Below are 19,759 nucleotides of genomic sequence, written 5' to 3'. Positions count from 1 at the left end.
TTCTATCAACAGGCTAAGAATGTTCCTCTTAGCTCCTCCTACTCTACCTTTTGGCACTGCTTTCTGTGTCAATATAGACTTTTTTTCCCTCCATTAAAGTGAATGATCCAGTAAACAGTGTGTGGGAAGTTCCTAAATAAAATTACTCTTTGATGAGTTTTACTGCTTGACTGAACAGTATTGATAGATTTGATCATTTCAAAATCTGCATCATACCTTTACTTGGCTTCCTTCCATATCTGGATCCAAGATAATAAAAAGACAAATTTTATGTCCAATGATTTGCAAATGCTTTGAATGTACTTTTGACATTGTAAGGTGGCTTGGGGATCTATGTGAAGGACAGTGTGCATGTCTGTGTCTGTGTGTGTATATGTATGCAGGTAGATATAGGTAAACATTCAAATATAAAAAAGTCCTCTGTCAGGGCAGAGTGTCAAAATGCTTATCTGCATTTAAATCAGGAGGTGACAGTGAATAGCCCAGGGATACCAGTTTGCCTGTAGATATCTCTCTTAGTACGATCCAGATTCACTAATATATCTTACTTAATTTTTTTTATTTTTTTAAATTTTTTTATTGAATTTTTTAAAAAACAATAATAAAAGACAATACAAACTAAACTCAGAAAGGGGAAGAAAAGTAAAAAAAAGAGAAACTAGAAAGTTCAAGAAGAGAGGAAAAAAAGGAAAGAAGAAAGAGAGAAAAGTAAAAAAAAGAGAAAAATATTTAAAGAAGTATCTTCCAATCTTCATCACAGGTACAAACATAGTAATTCTTCACCCTTATGCAAGTTTCTCTTCTTCCCATAACCCATACCTTATCCATATACAAATCCATAAATCATTAACATTTCAGTCCTGGTGTCAGCAAAAAGTCCATAAAGGGTTTCTAGAATTTTATAGAAACATATCTTATTTTAACCTTGATCAAACAAATCAATTTGTACTCCTTCCCTTTGCTTTTAGCAATCTTGATCTTTAATGCATTCCAATGTTGTAGGATTTGACCTCTCTTCAATTTTTCAGTTTTACATCTCAAATGCTTCTTCGAGGCTTTGGCTGACCTCTTTTGTAAATCCAGTAAGGCATCATTATCCAGGCTTATCTTGGCTTATCATTTGTATTTCCACTTTAACTGTCATCTCTGTTTTATAATACACTTTTTTTTTTTATTTTCTAGTATTTCAGCAATTTCTTTATATTCTAATTTTTCTGCATCAGATGTGGTTTGTTTCATCTGTTTATCCTGTAGATCTGCCAAGGTATTCTCTTTCACATCAGTCATGTCTTCTTTAACATATTTTGGACATAGTCTGTCCATAGAAGGAGACATCATCACTGCCATTATAGCTGCTAGTTTCTGCCCCCATTCTTCAAGTAACTCCCAGAGTATTTCAAATGTCATACCATTTTCTGTCATTTTGTCCCAAAGCTGATCAAAGGCAAAAAGCAAGCTTGTCTCTCTTATTTTATTTTTTTTTCCTTTTATGCCTGGAAACGTAGTCCCCTCTAGTGTCCAATTTCTGAAAGTCTTGAATTTCTGTTATGACTTAAGATAGACTAAACAATTTAGTTCCCATGAAGGTGCTGTTTAATTATAGAATCATTTCTAAAATCTTACAGCAAAACTCCTAATATTCCAAATTTTTCTGGTCCCTTAATTTGTTTATAACTTTCTTGAATTAAAGCCTATTTAGCTTTTTGCCATTTATTTCAAATTCTTTAAATTCTTAAACTTACAGCTAATTTTTCTTTTATTCTGGAATGAAGGCAAACTCACCAGGTGGCTTTGCAAACTTGTCATTTTGAAGATCTCTACTAGTTTTAAGATAGATAAATAGATAATTTCTGAAAGTGATTAGAAAATGAGATTAGCAAACCCGATGTCCTTAAAAAGGCTCTGCCATGGTTGAGAGTATGATGGCTTTCCTTCATTTCCCAGTGCTCAGACCTGCAGGAAACCCCAGTCCTGCAGTATCTTCACAAACAGCAGCTGTCCAGAGCACAAGCAGGTGATCTCCCATTGTCTCCTTATCTGGAGAGGTTCCGTGGGACTGGTTTACTCTCTGGTCCTTCAGTCATAGCCATGACATCGCCTCCGTTCATTCGGAGATGTGCTAGCTCGCCATTTCTCATCTGGAAGTCTGTGGTTGGTTTTTTGTTGTTGTTGTTGTTTTAAGAATTGTTTAATTTAAAATAAACAATCAGGCAGCTGGCATGCTACAAAACTTCAGTCAGTTGCATCTTCTTTTTTTAACTAGGATGCCTCTGGCCTCACATAGGCCCCATAGGCTTTCTTACAAAATAACATTGTATGGTAGTTAAAAGGTAATTTTAACCCTGTGCTTTGTTTAGGAGTGTGTCTAGCTGCGGGGGGGGGGGGGAGGGAAGCAAGAATAGTCTGAGATGGTAGCAAATTTCCTGAGGATTTAGACAGGTGAAGGGAATGAATTTCTCCAGTTTGTATTCTAGTAAATTGGTGGTTTGTAACCACAACCAGCAACCACTTCAGGAGAGCAAAGTGCTCTTAAAATTCCAGGTGGCCCCAAACATTTCCCTACCCCTGCTTTAGAGTAGAATAATTGGTATATGTGCATTTTACTAACAGGGCTGTAGAAGAGAAATATATGTTATAGCCCTTATATAATAGTTTCTTAGTTCCAGTTCAAATGTTATTTGTGCAACATTTATGCCATAAGAAACCAAATTGCAAAAATGAAACCATATTATAAAGAATAAACAGAACAAAACAGACAAGATAGGTACAAACAGATTCTTGCTTAAAATAATGTTTGCCACCACCAACATGAAGTAATTTCTCCCTAGGAAATCTGGTTATAGCCCCAAGCACATTTTCCTTACCTCACCCTTAAGCAACATGGTGATGAATGTGTGGATAATTCCATAGCGATAGCGTCTGTAAACTACTTCCTGTATACTATTATTTGTACATACCTATTCCAGGTGGTCTGTTAGTGTGAACAATGTATTAATGCAGTGATTTATAGAAGAAATATTGTCAATGTGATCAGGGCTCAGTGCAGTAATCAGTATACTACTATTAAACTATACAGCTGCAAATCAGTATTCAACAGTAGTAGTCTACTATTGTTTATTTAATATTTTTGCATTCCATAAACTATACTTTTAACGATAGCTATCCCTATGAGTTGCAGAATAGAAATGCATATTAAATTAAGCAATCAGAGGACCAAGAATTAGATTTATTTTATGAAGTTACCTGTCACTGATATTGAGTTATGATGGCTCTATGCCAAGTAGACCTAGACAGGACTTTGTGGAAATTATATGGTATTATCATTGGAATGGCCAGAAGAAGGGAGAAGTTTAAGGAGGCCCCTCTTTTGGTCTAAACTTTTTAAAATCGTGTTAATGGAAATTAGCAGTTTTGTTTCAACATTCCAGTATTTTATACTGATGTAACAGTATTCTAGAAACTACAGAAACAGGCTTGAGGTCTACAAAGTACTTGTTTCTGTTTTATATCATTTCCAGGATCGGACCAAATATAACTCTAAAGAATAGCTACTTTTAAAAGCAGACGGTTGAGAGGGGGCTGTTGTCTGCATAACTTCTTCTGGTTTTTGCAGAGGATCAGGTTACTGGACTAGATGCACCTTTGGTCTAACACAGCAAGGTTTTTAAGTTCTTACAATTTCTGATTGCTGTAGGTTCACAGCCAACAATTATGTGTGAATGGAAGACCTTATTTGTCTGTCTGTATTTAACACTGGAAATGTTACCATATCAAAGATCCTTAGATGTATTATTTTTTTTAATTGCAAAATGGCTGTTTGGAGCATGATATGGAGAAATCTAGGCTTTAATTGGCATGATAGTAGTATTAGCAGCCAAAACCTGCTTTGGGGTTGATATTCTAGACAAATCAGATACTATCCTTGGTTTTGAGTTATATGAAAAGACAATGTAATTGAAGTGCAAAGATGGTACTATGTATTAATCAGCAGTGATCACTATGGCTTTTCCAGGTGTAGATGATGGTGAAGATATCCCACGAGAGATGCTCATTGGGATTTATGAGAGAATCCGAAAACGGGAACTCAAGACAAACGAGGATCATGTGTCGCAGGTCCAAAAGGTTGAAAAACTCATAGTAGGAAAGAAACCTGTAAGTTACTTTTATGGATAATCCTATGCATAAAGTTAGAGCAGATTGTCTCAGAATATTGCCAGAATATTTCAGGACAATGAAATTATTCTAAAAAATCATAGTATATTTATAATCAGAAAGTCTAAAAATTGAAGAAAATTGAATTACCTATTACTGGTAGTGTATTACTTTTACAAATAGCAGGATTTGGATTTCATAGCTTTTAAAAGCATTGCTGTGTCTGAATGGAATGGCCAAAAGTAATCCAGCATTATAAGAAAGAGCCAGAGTAAGCCTTAGGGTTGTATGCTCCTTTCTCCTCTGACTTGCCTTTGAGGGAAGCTCTCACTTCAACTTTAGATTTGATTGATTGATGATTAAGTGCCGTCAAGTCGGTGTCAACTGTTATTAACGACAGAGAGATTTTTTTTTCTAGGATTATCTGACTTCACCCTGGCCTTTTAAATCTTACTTTAACTTTCCCTCGGTTCATCTAAATAGTGATTTGAAATTAGTTTGTTTCAGCAAGCCATAGTTAAAATTAACTAGCATTTGCCTGTGTTCTGAAGATATTATGGCAAATTCCAGTTATTCTAAAATGTTACATCATTCCATTCCCTGTACATGGGTACAGGGAGAAAAATTAGTCAGGAAGAGCTAAGGGAAGTAGAGAGTGAGGGTCCTGGTTTCTGCTTTGAAAACCTGCCTAACAAAATGAGAGGAATGGTTCTCTTTCCACTGCATTAATTGAGATCCACAATGCAGCACCAGTGCAAAAAAATGTATCCCCAGTCCTAGAAAAGTTGTCTACCTCATCTTCAGGGAATTTCTGGATGGCATATCTGGTGCTTCTATTGAAGCTCTATGGAATGTCATTAATTATATCAAGAAAGACGAAGAATACAAATGTATGCCTTTGAGATGGTTAGAACTCCCTTCTGCTATCAGTCCATTGCCCATGTAACTTAACACTGACTATAAGGGACTGAACTTGAAACATCCTGCATGCAAATGCATGCTATACTTTGCTTTTGAGGATATATAATTGGTCCTCTGCAATAACACCTTCTCTGCTGAGTTGGGGGCTCTCTCAACTATTTGTATTAGTTTTCTTTTTGGGATTCCATTCTGTTCCACTGTGAAGCACAGAATAGTTTTAGCTCCTCAACATGTAGGGAAGAAGGCAATACAAATTCTTTCTCCTCCATTCACAAACTTTACCTGAGCAATCAAAAGATAGTAATAAGAAGAAATTTATCCTATACTTTTAGAACATAAGGAAAATTAAATTAAAGAAAGAAAAATTAATTCCAGAGTTGTAAGGCAGACGCAAAGAATATCTTTCTACATGCCCACATGCCTATAAGGCTATTTGTCTAGCCTCGGTCTATATCAGATGAACAACAAGCTTATCATGTATTAGCATATCATTTTTTTTCAAGCTAAGATGATACTGTCAACAGGCTATCGTCATAAAGCTAAAACTGTCATTTCAAAAGCAGAACAAATATAAACTTTGCAAATAGAGATGCCTAGAGTGCCACTGGCAAATGACAAAGAGCAAAGATGACCGAACACAAGCTAGAATCGCTATCAGAGCCTACCTTGTGGTAGTAAGGGCAGCGAAACGTAATTATTTCTCTGCCCTTATTGCATCCACAGATAGCCGCTCAGTGGCCCTGTTTCAGGTGACCTGGTCCTTCCTTGGAGTGGGTAATACTGGTATTCACCTACAGGGTCACTGTGAGGAATATGCTGCACATCTCGCGGATAAAGTCACTTGGATTTGCTCTGCGTCGGACTCCAGCCTTAGGACAGAACCAGTGGAGGTTATAGGGGCTGAGTCTTGCATGGTTGTCTGGGAGGAGTTCAATCCTGTTGGACCTGAGGAAGTGGACAGGGTTCTTGTAGCTTCTGACAAGGTTCAGCCACTTCTGTATTAGATCTGTGTCCCTCTTGGCTGGTCAAGGCTGCCAGGAAGAGGATGCATGATTGGGTCAAGGAATCCTTGAGGGAGGAAGTGATCCCGCCAGTTCTTAAGGAGCCAGTGCTGCGCCCTCTCCCCAAGGGACCATTGCTTGACCCAACTAGTCTGGACAGTTTTCATCCAGTCTCCAACCTTCCCTTCTTAGGGAAAGTTGTGGAGAAAGTGGTCACATGGCAGCTTCAAAGTACCTTGGATGAAGCAGATTATCTGAACCCCTTTCAGTCAGAATTCAGGCTGGGTTATGGGACTGAGACAGTATTGGTCACACTCTTGGATGACTTCTGGCAGGAGCAGGATGGGGGTAGTGCATCCATCCTTGCTCTTCTTGACCTCTCAACGGCCTTCAATACCATTAATCATGGTATCTTTCTGGACCAGCTTCAGAAGTTGGGGGGTGGGTGGCACTGTGTGGTGCTGATTCTCCTCCTTCCTTTGGGGTCGGTTCCAGTTGGTGATAATGGGGGGAGAGGTCTATCCTGCATCCCCTACTTTGTGGGGTGTTGCAGGGCTCAGTCCTTTCCCCTGCATTATTTAACATCTACATGAGGCCACTGGGTGAGGTGATCCAACAGCTTGGGATGAGATAGCTTTATATCTCCACAACTGCATGATGTCATGGATGTCCTGTCCCAGTGTCTTGAGGCTGTGGGGGCCTGGATGGGGCACAATGGGCTTCAACTCAACCCAAGCAAGATGGAGTGGCTTTGGGTATTTTGGCCTTCCGATGTCAAGGCTTTTCCACCTTTGGTCCTGGATGGGTGGCACTGCCCCAGATGGACCCAGTGCACAGTCTGGGGCTCCTCTTGGACTCATGGCTCCTGCTGGAAGAGCACGTGGCAGCCATGGCTAGGAGGGCATTTGCACATCTTTGGGTTGTGTGCCAGTTGCGCCCATTCCTGGACTGGAAGGCACTGCTCACAGTCACTCATGCCCTCATGTCTGGATTACTGCAGTGCACTGTACATGCGACTGCCCTTGAAGAACATTCAGAAGTTTCAACTGATACAGAATGCAGCTGCATGTAAATGGTGTCGGATATTCAACATATGTAACACCACTGCTTTGGGAGCTGCATTGGTTGCCAGTGTGTTTCCAGGTGCAATTCAGGGTGCTGGTTGTCACCTTTAAAGCCCTTCACGGCTTGGGACTGGGTTACCTGAGGGACTGTCTTCTCCCATTGTTTCTACCCATCCAATTCAGTCCAGCGGGATGGGCATATTACGGGTCCCGTCAGCCCAGGAATGTCGGCTGGTGAGGACTAGGAGGAATGCCTTCTCTGCCATAGTCCCTGTGGTCTGGAACATTCTCCCTCCAGAGGTTAGGATGTCTCCAACCTTGTTGGCCTTTCATAAGGCCTTGAAGACCTGGTTGTGTGCCCAGGCCTGGGATCCCGAGTGTGTCAAGGGCCCCATTTCCTGGTTATATTAACATCTATGGTTATGATTTTCTCAGCTGCTATATATATTTATTCTTTGTATTGTGTTTGTATCTGGTTTTTAATTGATTTTTTCATTATTCACCTGTCACTTGTCTGAGATGGGTGGCCATAGAAATTGAATAAATAAATAAATATGCAAGCTTTATAATTCAGTTTTTTCAATTATCCTGTATTTCTAACAGTTTCACTTGGTGATGATTTGTACAATCATCACCAAATGATTGTTGGAAATATACAAAAGAATTTGGAAAGAATTGCTTTTCAATATTATAGCAGTGATGATGATGATGATGGTGATGATGATGATGATGATGATGATGATGATGATGATGATGATTATACATTCGATTTATTGTCTGCCCATCTCCCCCCAGTGGGGAACTCTGGGCGGCTCACAAAGTACATATATATAATTCTAACAGTGAGACAGTGAAATCTTTGCTTGATAATGTGTTTCTTTGAGGTTTAATGACAATTTCTGTGTCTTTTTAACATAGATTGGATCTCTACATCATGGGCTTGGTTGTGTAAGTATTTCCTATCAAATTTATGTATATTCAGTAAGCAGATCTCACCATAGTTTTAGAAATCAGCCCTTTCTAAATTTAAACATTATGTATTGGCTATTTGGTACAGTAATTTTAAATCTAGTTAGTATATAGAAAAATGTGAATCACTCATCTAATAAAATATTTCTATTATATAAATGGAGTTGATCTGTACTTTCTGCATAGGATTCAGTTCAAGAAAGAGAGGGGAAAATAAATCGTTGGTATTATTTATAAGGATCAGCCTTATAAATTTCAGTGAAATCAATTATAATATGTTGCATTTCTGTTTCTGATCTATAGGTTCTGTCTCTCCCACATCGGCGACTTGTTTGTTACTGTAGACTCTTTGAGGTTCCAGATCCAAATAAACCTCAGAAGCTTGGATTACACCAGCGAGAAATATTTTTATTTAATGATCTCCTTGTGGTATGTGCCACATATTTTAGATTATTTTATTTTAAGGGAGAACCATTATTAAGTAAGGAAGCTTTCTGTAGCCCTGGCAGATAAGGAACAAACATAGGATTAAATTGGATCTCAGAGTTCCAGTCTGTAATCTGTAATCCAGGGCTGCACACATTGAGCCCTTAATTAAACAAAAAACAAACTACTGAAATCTTCACAGGACTTATTTGTCAAGATTTTACCTATTAAAAGCTGTGTGCACATTAGTGTTGAGCTAACATTGTCCTCCTCACACATTCACCATGGTGTATACTCATCAATGGTGCAAGAGCATTAATCTTCCACAAAAAGGAATGAATTGAGTTTTCTGGGTTCAATAAATTATATTTCGATTTCTTATGGAAGAAAATAGTATGAAACAGGATTCTCAAATGCTGCATTTTTTTATTTAAAAAAGTAAAGCTTTACTACAGTTTAAAACAGTGGTAGCAGTACAAGGGTAATAGGGTCCTAGAAACTTTTGCTGTTTAAAATTGGCCCAATTCTATGCATTCTTAGTGGTATTATAGCTGTTGTTGTTGTTCAAGGCTTCCCTCCCTGGCTGTACTCTGCCAAGAGTATCTTTTCCAACTCTTTCCTTGATTATATAGGTATTGCATTGAGGCAGAATTAATCTTCAGGATGCTTGCTGATGTGAACTACCAAAATTTGATATACATCATTTAAGATTGTAAAGCTGTGTAATACTAAGTAAAACTAGAACACTCATATTCTAGTTAGACAATATAGTTATTTTTATTTATTTGTTAATATTTTTAGGTCACTAAAATCTTTCAAAAGAAGAAAAATTCAGTCACGTATAGTTTTCGACAGTCCTTTACCCTCTATGGAATGCAAGTTCTCCTTTTTGAAAATCAGTGTAAGTCCATTTATCTGATTTGAGAATTAATTGTATTATATTGTAATTTTGAAAAATAATTGTATCTTTCAGTTGTATCTTTCTAACTCTCAAGATGGCCATGAGTAAAACATGGGAAATGAGAAGAGGCTACAGTAAAATAAAAGTAACAAGAGGAATAGAGAAAATATATAGGAATAGATTTTTTTATAATGGAATCTTAGCTAATCATAGAAATGGAACTGATTCATATAAATTGAAAATGTGATAAATGCAACATCTTTATCTCACTATGTTAAGATATTGCTTGGCTGCTGTGGCTTCTAAAATTAACATTTAGAATTTATACAGTAGTCTGTAGTAACTTTTCCAGATGGTAAATTACAGCATAGTTAGAAACAATACAGACTTTGAACTGAAGGAAGATAATACATACAGGCTATGCTTAAAATATACAGTACTGTGCAAAGGTTTTAGGCAGGTGTGAAAAAATGCTGCAAAGTAAGAATGCTTTCAAAAATATATATTGTAATTGTTTATATTTATCAATTTATAAAATGCAAAGTGAACGAACAGAAGAAAAACCCAAATCAAATCAATATTTCGTGTGACCACCTTTTGCCTTCAAAACAGCATCAATTTTTCTAGGTACACTTGCACACAGTTTTTGAAGGAACTCAGCAAGTAGGTTGTTCCAAACGTCTTGTAGAACTAACCACAGATCTCCTGTGGATGTAGGCTGCCTCAAATCCTTCTGCCTCTTCATGTAATCCCAGACAGACTCGATGATGTTGAGATCAGGGCTCTGTGGGGGCCAAACCATCACTTCCAGGACTCCTTGTTCTTCTTTATGCTGAAGATAGTTCTTAATGACATTGGCTGTATGTTTGAGGTCATTGTCCTGCTGCAGAATAAACTTGGGGCCAATCACACACCTCCCTGATGGTATGGCATGATGGATAAGTATCTGCCTGTATTTCTCAGCATTGAGGACACCATTGATCCTGACCAAATCTCCAACTCCATTTGCAGAAATGCAGCCCCAAACGTTCAAGGAACCTCCACCATGCTTCACTGTTGCCTGCAGACATTCATTATTGTACGGCTCTCCAGCCCTTCTGCGAACAAACTGCCTCTTCCTACAGCCAGATAGTTCAGATTTGGACTCATCAGTCCAGAGCACCTGCTGCCATTTTTCTGCACCCCAGTTCCTATGTTTTCATGTATAGTTGAGTCATTTAGCCTTGTTTCCACGTGGGAGGTATGGCTTTTGGGCTGCAATTCTTCCATTTCTGACCAGACTTCTTCAGAAAGTAGATGGGTGTACCTGGGTCCCAGTGGTTTCCGCCAGTTCTGTGTTGATGGCACTGCTGGACATCTTCCAATGTCGAAGGGAAATAAGCATGATGTGTCTTCCATCAGCTACATTAAGTTTCCTTGGCCAACCACTGCGTCTACGGTCCTCAATGTTGCCCGTTTCTTTGTGCTTCTTCAAAAGAGCTTGAACAGCACATCTTGAAACCCCAGTCTGCTTTGTAACTTTTGCCTGGGAGAGACCTTGCTGATGCAGTATAACTCCCTTGTGTCTTGTTGCTGTGTTCCATCTTGCCATCTTGCCTGTGACATGAAACTGTCTTCCACAACCTCACCTTAGTAGCAGAGTTTGGCTGTTCCTCACCCAGTTTTAAGCCTCCTACACAGCTGTTTCTCTTTCAGTTAATGACTGTGTTTCAGCCTACATATGAAATTGAGGATCATTAGCACCTGCTTGGTATAATTGGATTCTAATCCTATATGATCCCTGACTTTGTGCAAGCGTACAAAGTGTGCAAGTGTAAAAATTGATTCTGGTTTGAAGCCAAAGGGTACTCTCACCAAATATTGATTTGATTTAGATTTTTTTTCTGTTCGCTCACTTTGCATTTTGTAAATTGATAAACATAAACAATGACAATATATATTTTTGAAAGCATCACTTAATCTGATACAGCCACCTTGCAGGCTCTCCCTGGGATCCCCAAGGCTGGTGAAAAAAACATGCTTTAAGGACCTTCCAGAAGGCTAACAGAGATGGGGCTAACCTCACCTCAAGGGTAATGATGTTCCAGAGAGAGGGAGCCACAGCAGAAAAGGCACACCATCTGGGTCCTGCCAAGCAGAGCTCCTCTAGGGATGGGACCCGCAGCATACCCCTCCTTCCTGACTTGGTGGGATGGGTAGATTAATGGGGAAGAGGCAATCCCTCAAATAACCTGGTCCCATGACATATAGGGCTGTAAAGGTCAAAACCAGCACCTTGAATTGCACCTGGAAGCATACTGGCAACCAGTGCAGCTCACGGAACAGAGGTGTAACATGTACCCTCCTAGGGGCACACATAGCTATCTTCACAGCTGCATTCTGCACCAGCTGAAGTTTTCAGATGCTCTTCAAGGGCAGCCCCATGCAGAGTGTGTTACAGTAATCCATTCTGGAGGTGACCAGGGCATGAGTGACACGGTCCAGGAAGGGGTGCAACTGGTGCACAACACAAATCTCTGCAAAGACCTGCCTAGCCATGGCTACCACCTGCTCCTTGAGCCAGAGTCATGAGTCTATAAGGACCCCCAGATTGTGCATCAGGTCTGTCTGGGGGTAGTATCACCCCATCTGGTACCAAAAATGGTAAAGTCCCAGAACCAGAAGGCCCAAAAACCCAGAGCCACTCAGTCTTGTCAGAGTTCAGCAAAGTCTGTTGTTCCCCATCCAAACCCCTACAGCCTCCAGGCACTGGGACAAGATATCAGCCATATCACTTAGCTTGCCAGGGGCACAGGTATATAACTGATAAAAGATATATAACTATAATCATCAGCATACTGCTGATACCTCACCCCATGGCAATGGATGATCTCACATGATAAGAGCTGAGGACAGGACCTCTCACTCTCAGTTAACAGCGACTGGAACCAGCCCCGCAGTGGGCTGGAAGTGAACCAGCACAATACTATGCCACCCACTTCCAGTCCACAGAGCCAATCCAGAAGGATACCATGGTCGATAGTATCAAAGGCTGCCAAGAGGTCAAGAAGAACAAGGACAGATGCACTACCCCTGTCCTGCTCCCATCAGAGATCATCTAAAAGTGTGACCAGTGCTGTCTCCATCCCATGTCCAGGCCTGAATCCCAACTGAAACGAGTCCAGATAATCTGCTTCATCCAGGGCCCACTGAAGCTGCTGTGCAATCACCTTCTCCACAACCTTTCCTAAAAAAGGGAGGTTCGATACTGTATGAAAATTGTCCAGTATGAAATGATCCAGCGATGACTTCTTGAGGAGGGGGTAAACCAATGCTTCCTTAAGTGAGGGTAGAACGACCCCCTCTCTCAAAGAAGAATTAACTACTGCTAAGATTCAACCACACAACACCCCCTGGGCAGCCTTAACTAGCCAGGAAGGGTCATGGATCTAAGGAGCAGGTGGCTGAGCTCACAGTCATAAAGACCCTGTCCACTTCCTCAGGCCCAATGGGATCAAACTGTTCCCAGATAACTGGGCAAGACTGTAGCCCAATCTTCTCCCCTGGACCTGTACCAAAGCTGGCATTCAACTTAGAATGAATGAGAGTGATTTTGTCCAACAGATGCTCTGCAGATTCCTCCACACAGCCTTGTAGGTAGACCTCTGAGTATCCCTTCCCCAGGAGGACTTGGGTCACCTTAAATAAGGCTGCTGGTTAGCTATCTCTGGACGCAGTAAGGTTGGAGAAGTATTGCCCATGTTTGGTCAACTTTGTCCCTTGTTGTCCTCCAGCAGCGCTCTCTTCTCTCATTTCATTTCTCTCAGCTCCTTTGTAAACCACAGGGACCAGCGGGATCCACAAGAGAAGAGAGGTCACATGGGTGTGATCCAATCCAAGGCCTCAGCTGCCCTCTCATGCCAAGCGATGGCCAAGGCTTCAGTTGGACTGTGCAGCAGATGATCAGGAATAACCCCCAGCTCCCTCTGGAACCCATCAGAGTCCATCAGTCACTGGGGGCAGACCAATCTAATAGGTCCTGCCTCCCTGTGGCAGGGGGCAGCACCAAAATGTGATCTGACCATGATGGGGAGACACCAAGAACTCCCCCAACTCCAAAACATGTTGTCACTGCACTGACAAGAAAACCAAATCGGGGTATGACCACTACCCCATGTTGGGTCCTGAATGACTTGGGATGTGGTCATGGTGGCCATGAACTTATGTTGTCCAGTAGTTGAATTTTGGATATGTAGTGTCAGAAATACAGGTAGTCCTTGCTATCTGACCACAATAGGAACTGGAATTTAGGCCGCTAAACGATTTGATCATTAAGCAAATCAGAACTGATTTTATGATATTTTTTACGAAGGTCATTAAGCGAATCCAGCTTCCCCAATGGACTTCTTTGCCGGAATTTGCATAATGACCACGATTCACTTAATGACCACAGTGGTTCGCTTAACGACTGTCATAAAAATGTCGCAAATCGTGATCGCATGACCGTGGGGATGGTAAAGCACTTTTCCCAGGACTGTCATAACTCTGACCGGTCATTAAGTGAATGGTCGTTAAGTGAGGACTATCATTTACTGTATTGTATTGATCTTTATTTCCTCAAGGCATATACAGAAAGCTCTCGGAAACTTGGGTACTGTATAAACACTATACAAAATTCACTTTTATTTGCTCAATGTTACTACATCGAGATGTTGTTCCAAAACAGTCGCTACCAAGGAAGAATTCAGGTTGTCTTTAAAACTGGGTCATTCAATGGATTTTTGTTTGTTGGTTTCATAGACAGGAGGAAATCCTGGTGAAATTTACTCAGTTCAGCATACATCCATCATGTCTAATTTCTTGATCAGTTCTAATGCAGTAAATGCTATAAACAAGCCTTCTAAATGTCTTCTTTGGAGTTAGTAGACCAGCAGAAAGCCACAAGCCTGATTATGACTAGATCAACTACAATTGATATATGCCCCAAAGAGAATGGGGACAGAAGAAAGAAGGCCCACTGTTTCTTCATTAGAACTATCACTACTGTTGTTGTAATGGTGCTCCTCAGAGTGGTTGGGGACCACCATTTTATCTCAAAAGAAATTGTGATTTAGTTTGTTAAAAATTTATAGTGCAGTTTGTGAACATCTCTGAAGGTCTTCTTTAGAAGACAATAGGAAAAAAGAGTGTTAACATGGGAATAGAAATCTTTGATTTACTGAACTATATTTTCTACATGAAGATGTGGAGAAATCTTGAAATGAAATTAATACAAATGTTGGTGTTTTTGTTTTTGTTTTTGCTACCTCTTAGATTATCCAAATGGCATACGATTGACATCAGCTGTTCCAGGAGCAGATATAAAAGTTTTAATAAATTTCAATGCTCCAAATCCCCAGGACAGAAAGAAATTTACAGATGATCTGAGGGAATCTGTTGCAGAAGTACAAGAAATGGAAAAACACAGAATAGAGTGTAAGTACAAAGGTACATATAGTAGAGTACTTATAATTCTTCCAAGTGCTTTTCACAGCTCTAATAGAAATGCAAACATACATACATACATACTGTACATAACACATACACACATTTATATAAAGCTCTACATCGCATAAGGCTTGGATATTTGCAGAACCAGTTATCTAGAATTGTGGATCCCTATCCAGAAAGATATGTTAGGATTAGTATGCTTAGGCTCCGTCTATTAAACAGTGTCATTTTGCAGGACCCAGAAGACATGACTTCTCTGTTGTGCAGCTGCCGTAAGAAATAACATTCCCTCTGAGGCTGTACAGCCCCAACCCTGCAGGCCTTAAAGACTGAGCTCTTTTCACAGGTGCTGGGCTAGGATTTTATGTCTGCCCACCATTGACTTTGAGCTGTTTTTGTAAATTGTAGTAATACTTCCCCAAGTATGTCTGTTTAAGAGGAAAATAACCTTTGAAGCACACAGACATTTCCCTACATTGAACTGAGTGGGGATTATACTGTGACCATATAGAGGTCTCTGCATTGAAGTTTGTCCTGTCATGTACATTTGCTGGATTGCAGTACAGTGTTTATTTGTCCAAGTGCCAAATGTTAAAAATAGTCTGTTTGGTGTTTTCCAATTTTATTTATTTATTAGATTTATATCTGCCTTCCTTCCAGGAGGAAATGGCAGTGTATCTAGCACTCCCTCCTCCAACTTCTTCTCTGGACATAGATTGGGCTGAGTAAGAGTAATGGGCCCAAAGTGGCCCTAATGCAATGCATAAGTTGGTTAATTAAAGTCTGCTATTATCATAGACCAATATCATAAAATGAAGAAACATGTCCAAAAGGAGTATGTAAATAAACAATATAAAACAAAAAAGTAAAAGATATAATTCACAAATAAACAGAGTAAGCATGTCCATGGTATGGGAGGAGTACTTATATATATATTTGGGGAGTTATATATTGATATATGTTGAGCCGTAACAATAGCACAGAACTTAAGATACTTTTCTAGAGGTTCTGTTTATGTGCCCAAAATAATAATACTTTCTGCACTTCTGACCTACTAGAACAGTTTAACAGTAGGTGGGCGGTTATATCTGAGCACCAGCCCATATAGAAAGTGCAGCACAATAACACATGCGTAACCATCTTAGTGCCACACAGCTGACAAGGGCATCTTCAGTCTAAATTGGGATGTTCTTGTATCTCCCTTCCAGTAACATTGAAGGCCAGGAAGAAAGATCTCCCGTGCAGCAACCATAAAAAGTTAGATAATTAGCTGCAGTGAAGGGTCTTCAGCCTCATCCCCAATTATAACGATGGGGGGCAGTGGACTTCTGATCATTTAATTCAGTTCCAAATTGGCTCCTTCCACCCTCAATGAAACAAAACACTGAATTTATAACCATACTATTTAAGTCTAATTTAGCTCCATTCTTCCAAGCTGATTGATAACTGCTAATTAATAACTATCCAATACTGTCAAGGAAGTGAGAGATCCTGGCTTAAAGATCAGCAGGACCAGAATCTAAGACAACCTGGCCTCATGTGAACCACAAGAGGAGCTAGCCCAGATTTGAAGCATACAAAGGAGTTAAATACACACTGAGAAGCTCAGACTAAGTCCAACATGTTAATTACAGCACCACACTGAAAAGATTCCACGCATTTCAGCTACAAGCTGAAAGAGCCAATGGAATGTGAAAGATCCTAAAATTGCACAGAAGTTTTTGATTCATGACAGAACTCTCTTTTACCCTTTTTCAGCTGAATTAGAAAAGCAGAAAGGTGTAGTGCGACCAAGCATGTCTCAGTGCTCTAGCCTGAAAAAAGAGTCTGGCAATGGAACGTTGAACCGGGCCTGCCTTGATGACAGTTACGCCACTGGAGAAGGGCTTAAAAGGAGTGCTCTTAGCAGCTCCCTTAGAGATCTTTCTGAAGCAGGTAAGCTTTGCATTTCTTCCTTCTTAGATTAATGTATGGGTATTAGAAGAATGCTTTTGTGAATATGAAAATCTAGAAATCAGTGTGGGAAAATTATGTAGTCATTTTTTTTCTGTTTTTCCTTTGCATTTGAAAATATTAAACTGCTGTAGGTGGTTTTCTATACGTATTTTTAAAGAGGAATAAGAGGAAGTGTGTATTTTATAATGCAATCACTAAGTCATATTAGATTTGTTACTAGGAATAATTAGTTTTGCTTTTTATCTTCACTTTCCTCTGCTTATTAAAGTCATTAGGGAAAAATGATCCACCAAAATCACTGTGTACTGGCTGCTGCTTATGCTTTTTTGTGGTTGTTTGTATCCATGTAGAATACTGATGAATGAAATTGAGTGAAGCCCTGTTAAATTCTATAGAGAAATACAGATCAGACATCCCTGTGTGACTGATGCTATTTAATTGCATTGCTCACAAAACAGATTCTAGATTTTGCCAAATGTGGCTTATCTATATATTGTACTGCTATTTACCAGTATGATGGTGGGGAACCATCATGGCAAAGTAGTAACTCCAGTTTTGCACTACTGCTTTGTGGCTTAAAATGGATTGTGACAGCAGTTTAACATATATTGAAATATATATATGTTACATATCTGGTTTTGGATTATATACATTTTTCTATGTATGCAGGAATTAGATAAATACCTCTATTATTACGTTTGGAAATCAGTGGTGTATTTTGCATGTCGAGCAGTACATTTCAGCCATGCGTGCATAATATTAGACACAGAAATGATTCCTACTGTTGCTAATAGTATTGCCCTGCAAGTTAACATCATGCACATCATTCTGAATTAAATATATCAGTAGTAAATAAATGATTATAAAATTTAATCAATATTTTTCCTATTTCTTGTTTTTATTACTACATAAAGTAAGATGCAGCTTTCTTTTAAATATTGTATGTTCATTTTACTAGTACTAGTTCTGGATTTAATGTACAATGAAAGGGTTACAGCCAATATTTTATCTATAAATTTTAAGTATGCAGTATGAATCATTACATGCACACATCTATTTGATCATCAGAATATATGCATATGCATTTTTTAATCTTTACAGGTTATATTCTGTTTCATAGTTTTTTATTTATTTTAAACAGGGCAATTCAGTGACTTTTAAATTTTTTAGTTTCACTGAAACAGATTTACTAAATCTTGTAAGGATTGCATTAAAATGTACTTGTATGCTTTCGATGAAATCTCAGTAATTGTTACATAGTTTCATGTAAGAATGGTTTCACCTTTTGCTTTTGCTTTTTACATGAGAATGACATTCATTTTTAGAAACAGGAATTCCACTGTTGTACTGATTACCTGAGAAGATTCTGAATTAATATATTTCATCCTAATAGGAGCTTCTCATTTTCTTATTTCAGACATTATCATGTAGATAGATAGCTTCATCCAGATTCTTTACAATAAACAAGATGAATTTTTAATGATCCCAAAATAATATGCCAACAGCACATGCCATCTGTTGGCACAGGCAATAGTGACAATTGTTCTCCAAAGCCAAACATAGATGTCAGGATGAAGGGCTTAAGTGATGAACATATTAACATTTGCTAAACTTAACTTTAATATTTCATCAACTTAAAATTATGAAATCTTTATGTCTGGACTTGTGCAGTGCAGTTAATTTAAAAATACACATGCAGTCAATTTGGGAGTATTAATCATAGATTATTTTAGCTGTTATCAAGAAAGAGAATCAGGGTCTTTTCTGTTATAATAAAACAGCTTTTGTAGTTACAGTTATGAATTCAAGCATAAAAACGTTTTCCAACAGGAAATTTCACTGTTGCAGTTTTGAATCAGACAGCTAAAATAATGAAATAAATTGTGATGAATATTGGTAATGATTATCAGCTCAAAGATGATCCCATGAACCAGTGTTTAGATGGATAAATTTCATTCCTGGAACCTTAGTGGCAAAGGTGTGGATAACACCTTGTATGAAAGTCTTTTTTATGTATAGATCTTAGAGAAAACTTGTCAAAAATTATTCCCAAATGTTATCCTTGAACTGGTTCTCGCCACAATGATTAGTTAGGATAGGCGTCTCAGACATATGGCCCTAACCCTGCAGGCCATACATGGCCCCCTATTCATTTTCTGCAGCCTGCATACCTTCAATCTGCTTACCCCACCCCACCTCCAACAGCTGGCATGGGCTTGCTTGCTTCTTCCCAGCACCTTGTTTGCAACCTTTCCCTCCAAGAAAGCTTGAAGGCTTTCTATGGGAAAGGGGTCAGCAGGGATTGTGAACCCAAAGGCAGGCAGATACCACAACTTCTTCTCCTTAGCTCCACCTAGGGGAAGTCACATAGTCAGGTCGGGCGAGGAAGGCTTCTGGAGAGTGAGCCAGGCCAACTGGAGTGAAAAGCTGGAGGTTCTGATTGTCCACTCAGCCACTGAGTTAGAGTAGTGTCAGCTTTCCAAGGTAGTCCAGACAAGAAGCACACCCAGGAGTACTAGCTCTGTCTTTACTGTAAGGTTACATTTATAGCATCTTGGAAGTCTGAAAGTACCTCTTCTGTCCCTCACTTTTACTCTCCCAAAATCTAGGGAGGGTCCCTTCTGAGCTGCTTTTGCCAACCCTTCTCCTTTGGACTCAAATTTCATTTTATCAGACCAATGTCTAGACTGAGGCTCTTCCTCCTGTCTCCCAAGATCATTCCCACATACCATTAAAAGTTCTGACCCTCAGGGAGAGGAGAGAGAGAAAAGGAGGTCACCACCACATCCTTCTTCTATTGTAGGAGCTGGGGCTGCTAGCAACAGCTTGACTGCCGGGAAACTCAGAAGCAACAGCAGCAACTCCCCTACTCACTTCAAGGCTCCCCTTGTTGTGGAAAG

The 19,759-nt window shown here is 39.4% G+C and overlaps 1 protein-coding gene across 11 annotated transcripts in view; it reads left to right on the top strand.

Annotated features, from left to right (window-relative positions):
* IQSEC1 (IQ motif and Sec7 domain ArfGEF 1) overlaps positions 1-19,759 on the top strand; it is a 328,329-nt gene that overhangs the window by 297,731 nt on the left and 10,839 nt on the right. For 8 of the 11 annotated variants that reach the window (XM_088134152.1, XM_088134143.1, XM_088134141.1 and 5 more), the window contains 6 exons: positions 4,013-4,152; positions 8,057-8,086; positions 8,411-8,536; positions 9,335-9,434; positions 14,727-14,900; positions 16,662-16,838. In XM_088134152.1, coding sequence (XP_087990278.1) covers positions 4,013-4,152; positions 8,057-8,086; positions 8,411-8,536; positions 9,335-9,434; positions 14,727-14,900; positions 16,662-16,838 — 747 coding nt within the window. The remainder of the gene's footprint in view (positions 1-4,012; positions 4,153-8,056; positions 8,087-8,410; positions 8,537-9,334; positions 9,435-14,726; positions 14,901-16,661; positions 16,839-19,759) is intronic. The other 3 variants (XM_088134142.1, XM_088134145.1, XM_088134149.1) reach the window with 1 other exon arrangement.

The sequence above is a fragment of the Python bivittatus genome, unplaced genomic scaffold (genome assembly GCF_059951505.1).
Source record: "Python bivittatus isolate LINGU-HERP-01145 unplaced genomic scaffold, Pbiv_v1 ctg000080_np1212, whole genome shotgun sequence".
Lineage (NCBI taxonomy): Eukaryota > Metazoa > Chordata > Lepidosauria > Squamata > Pythonidae > Python > Python bivittatus.
This window is presented reverse-complemented; position numbering and strand designations above follow the sequence as displayed.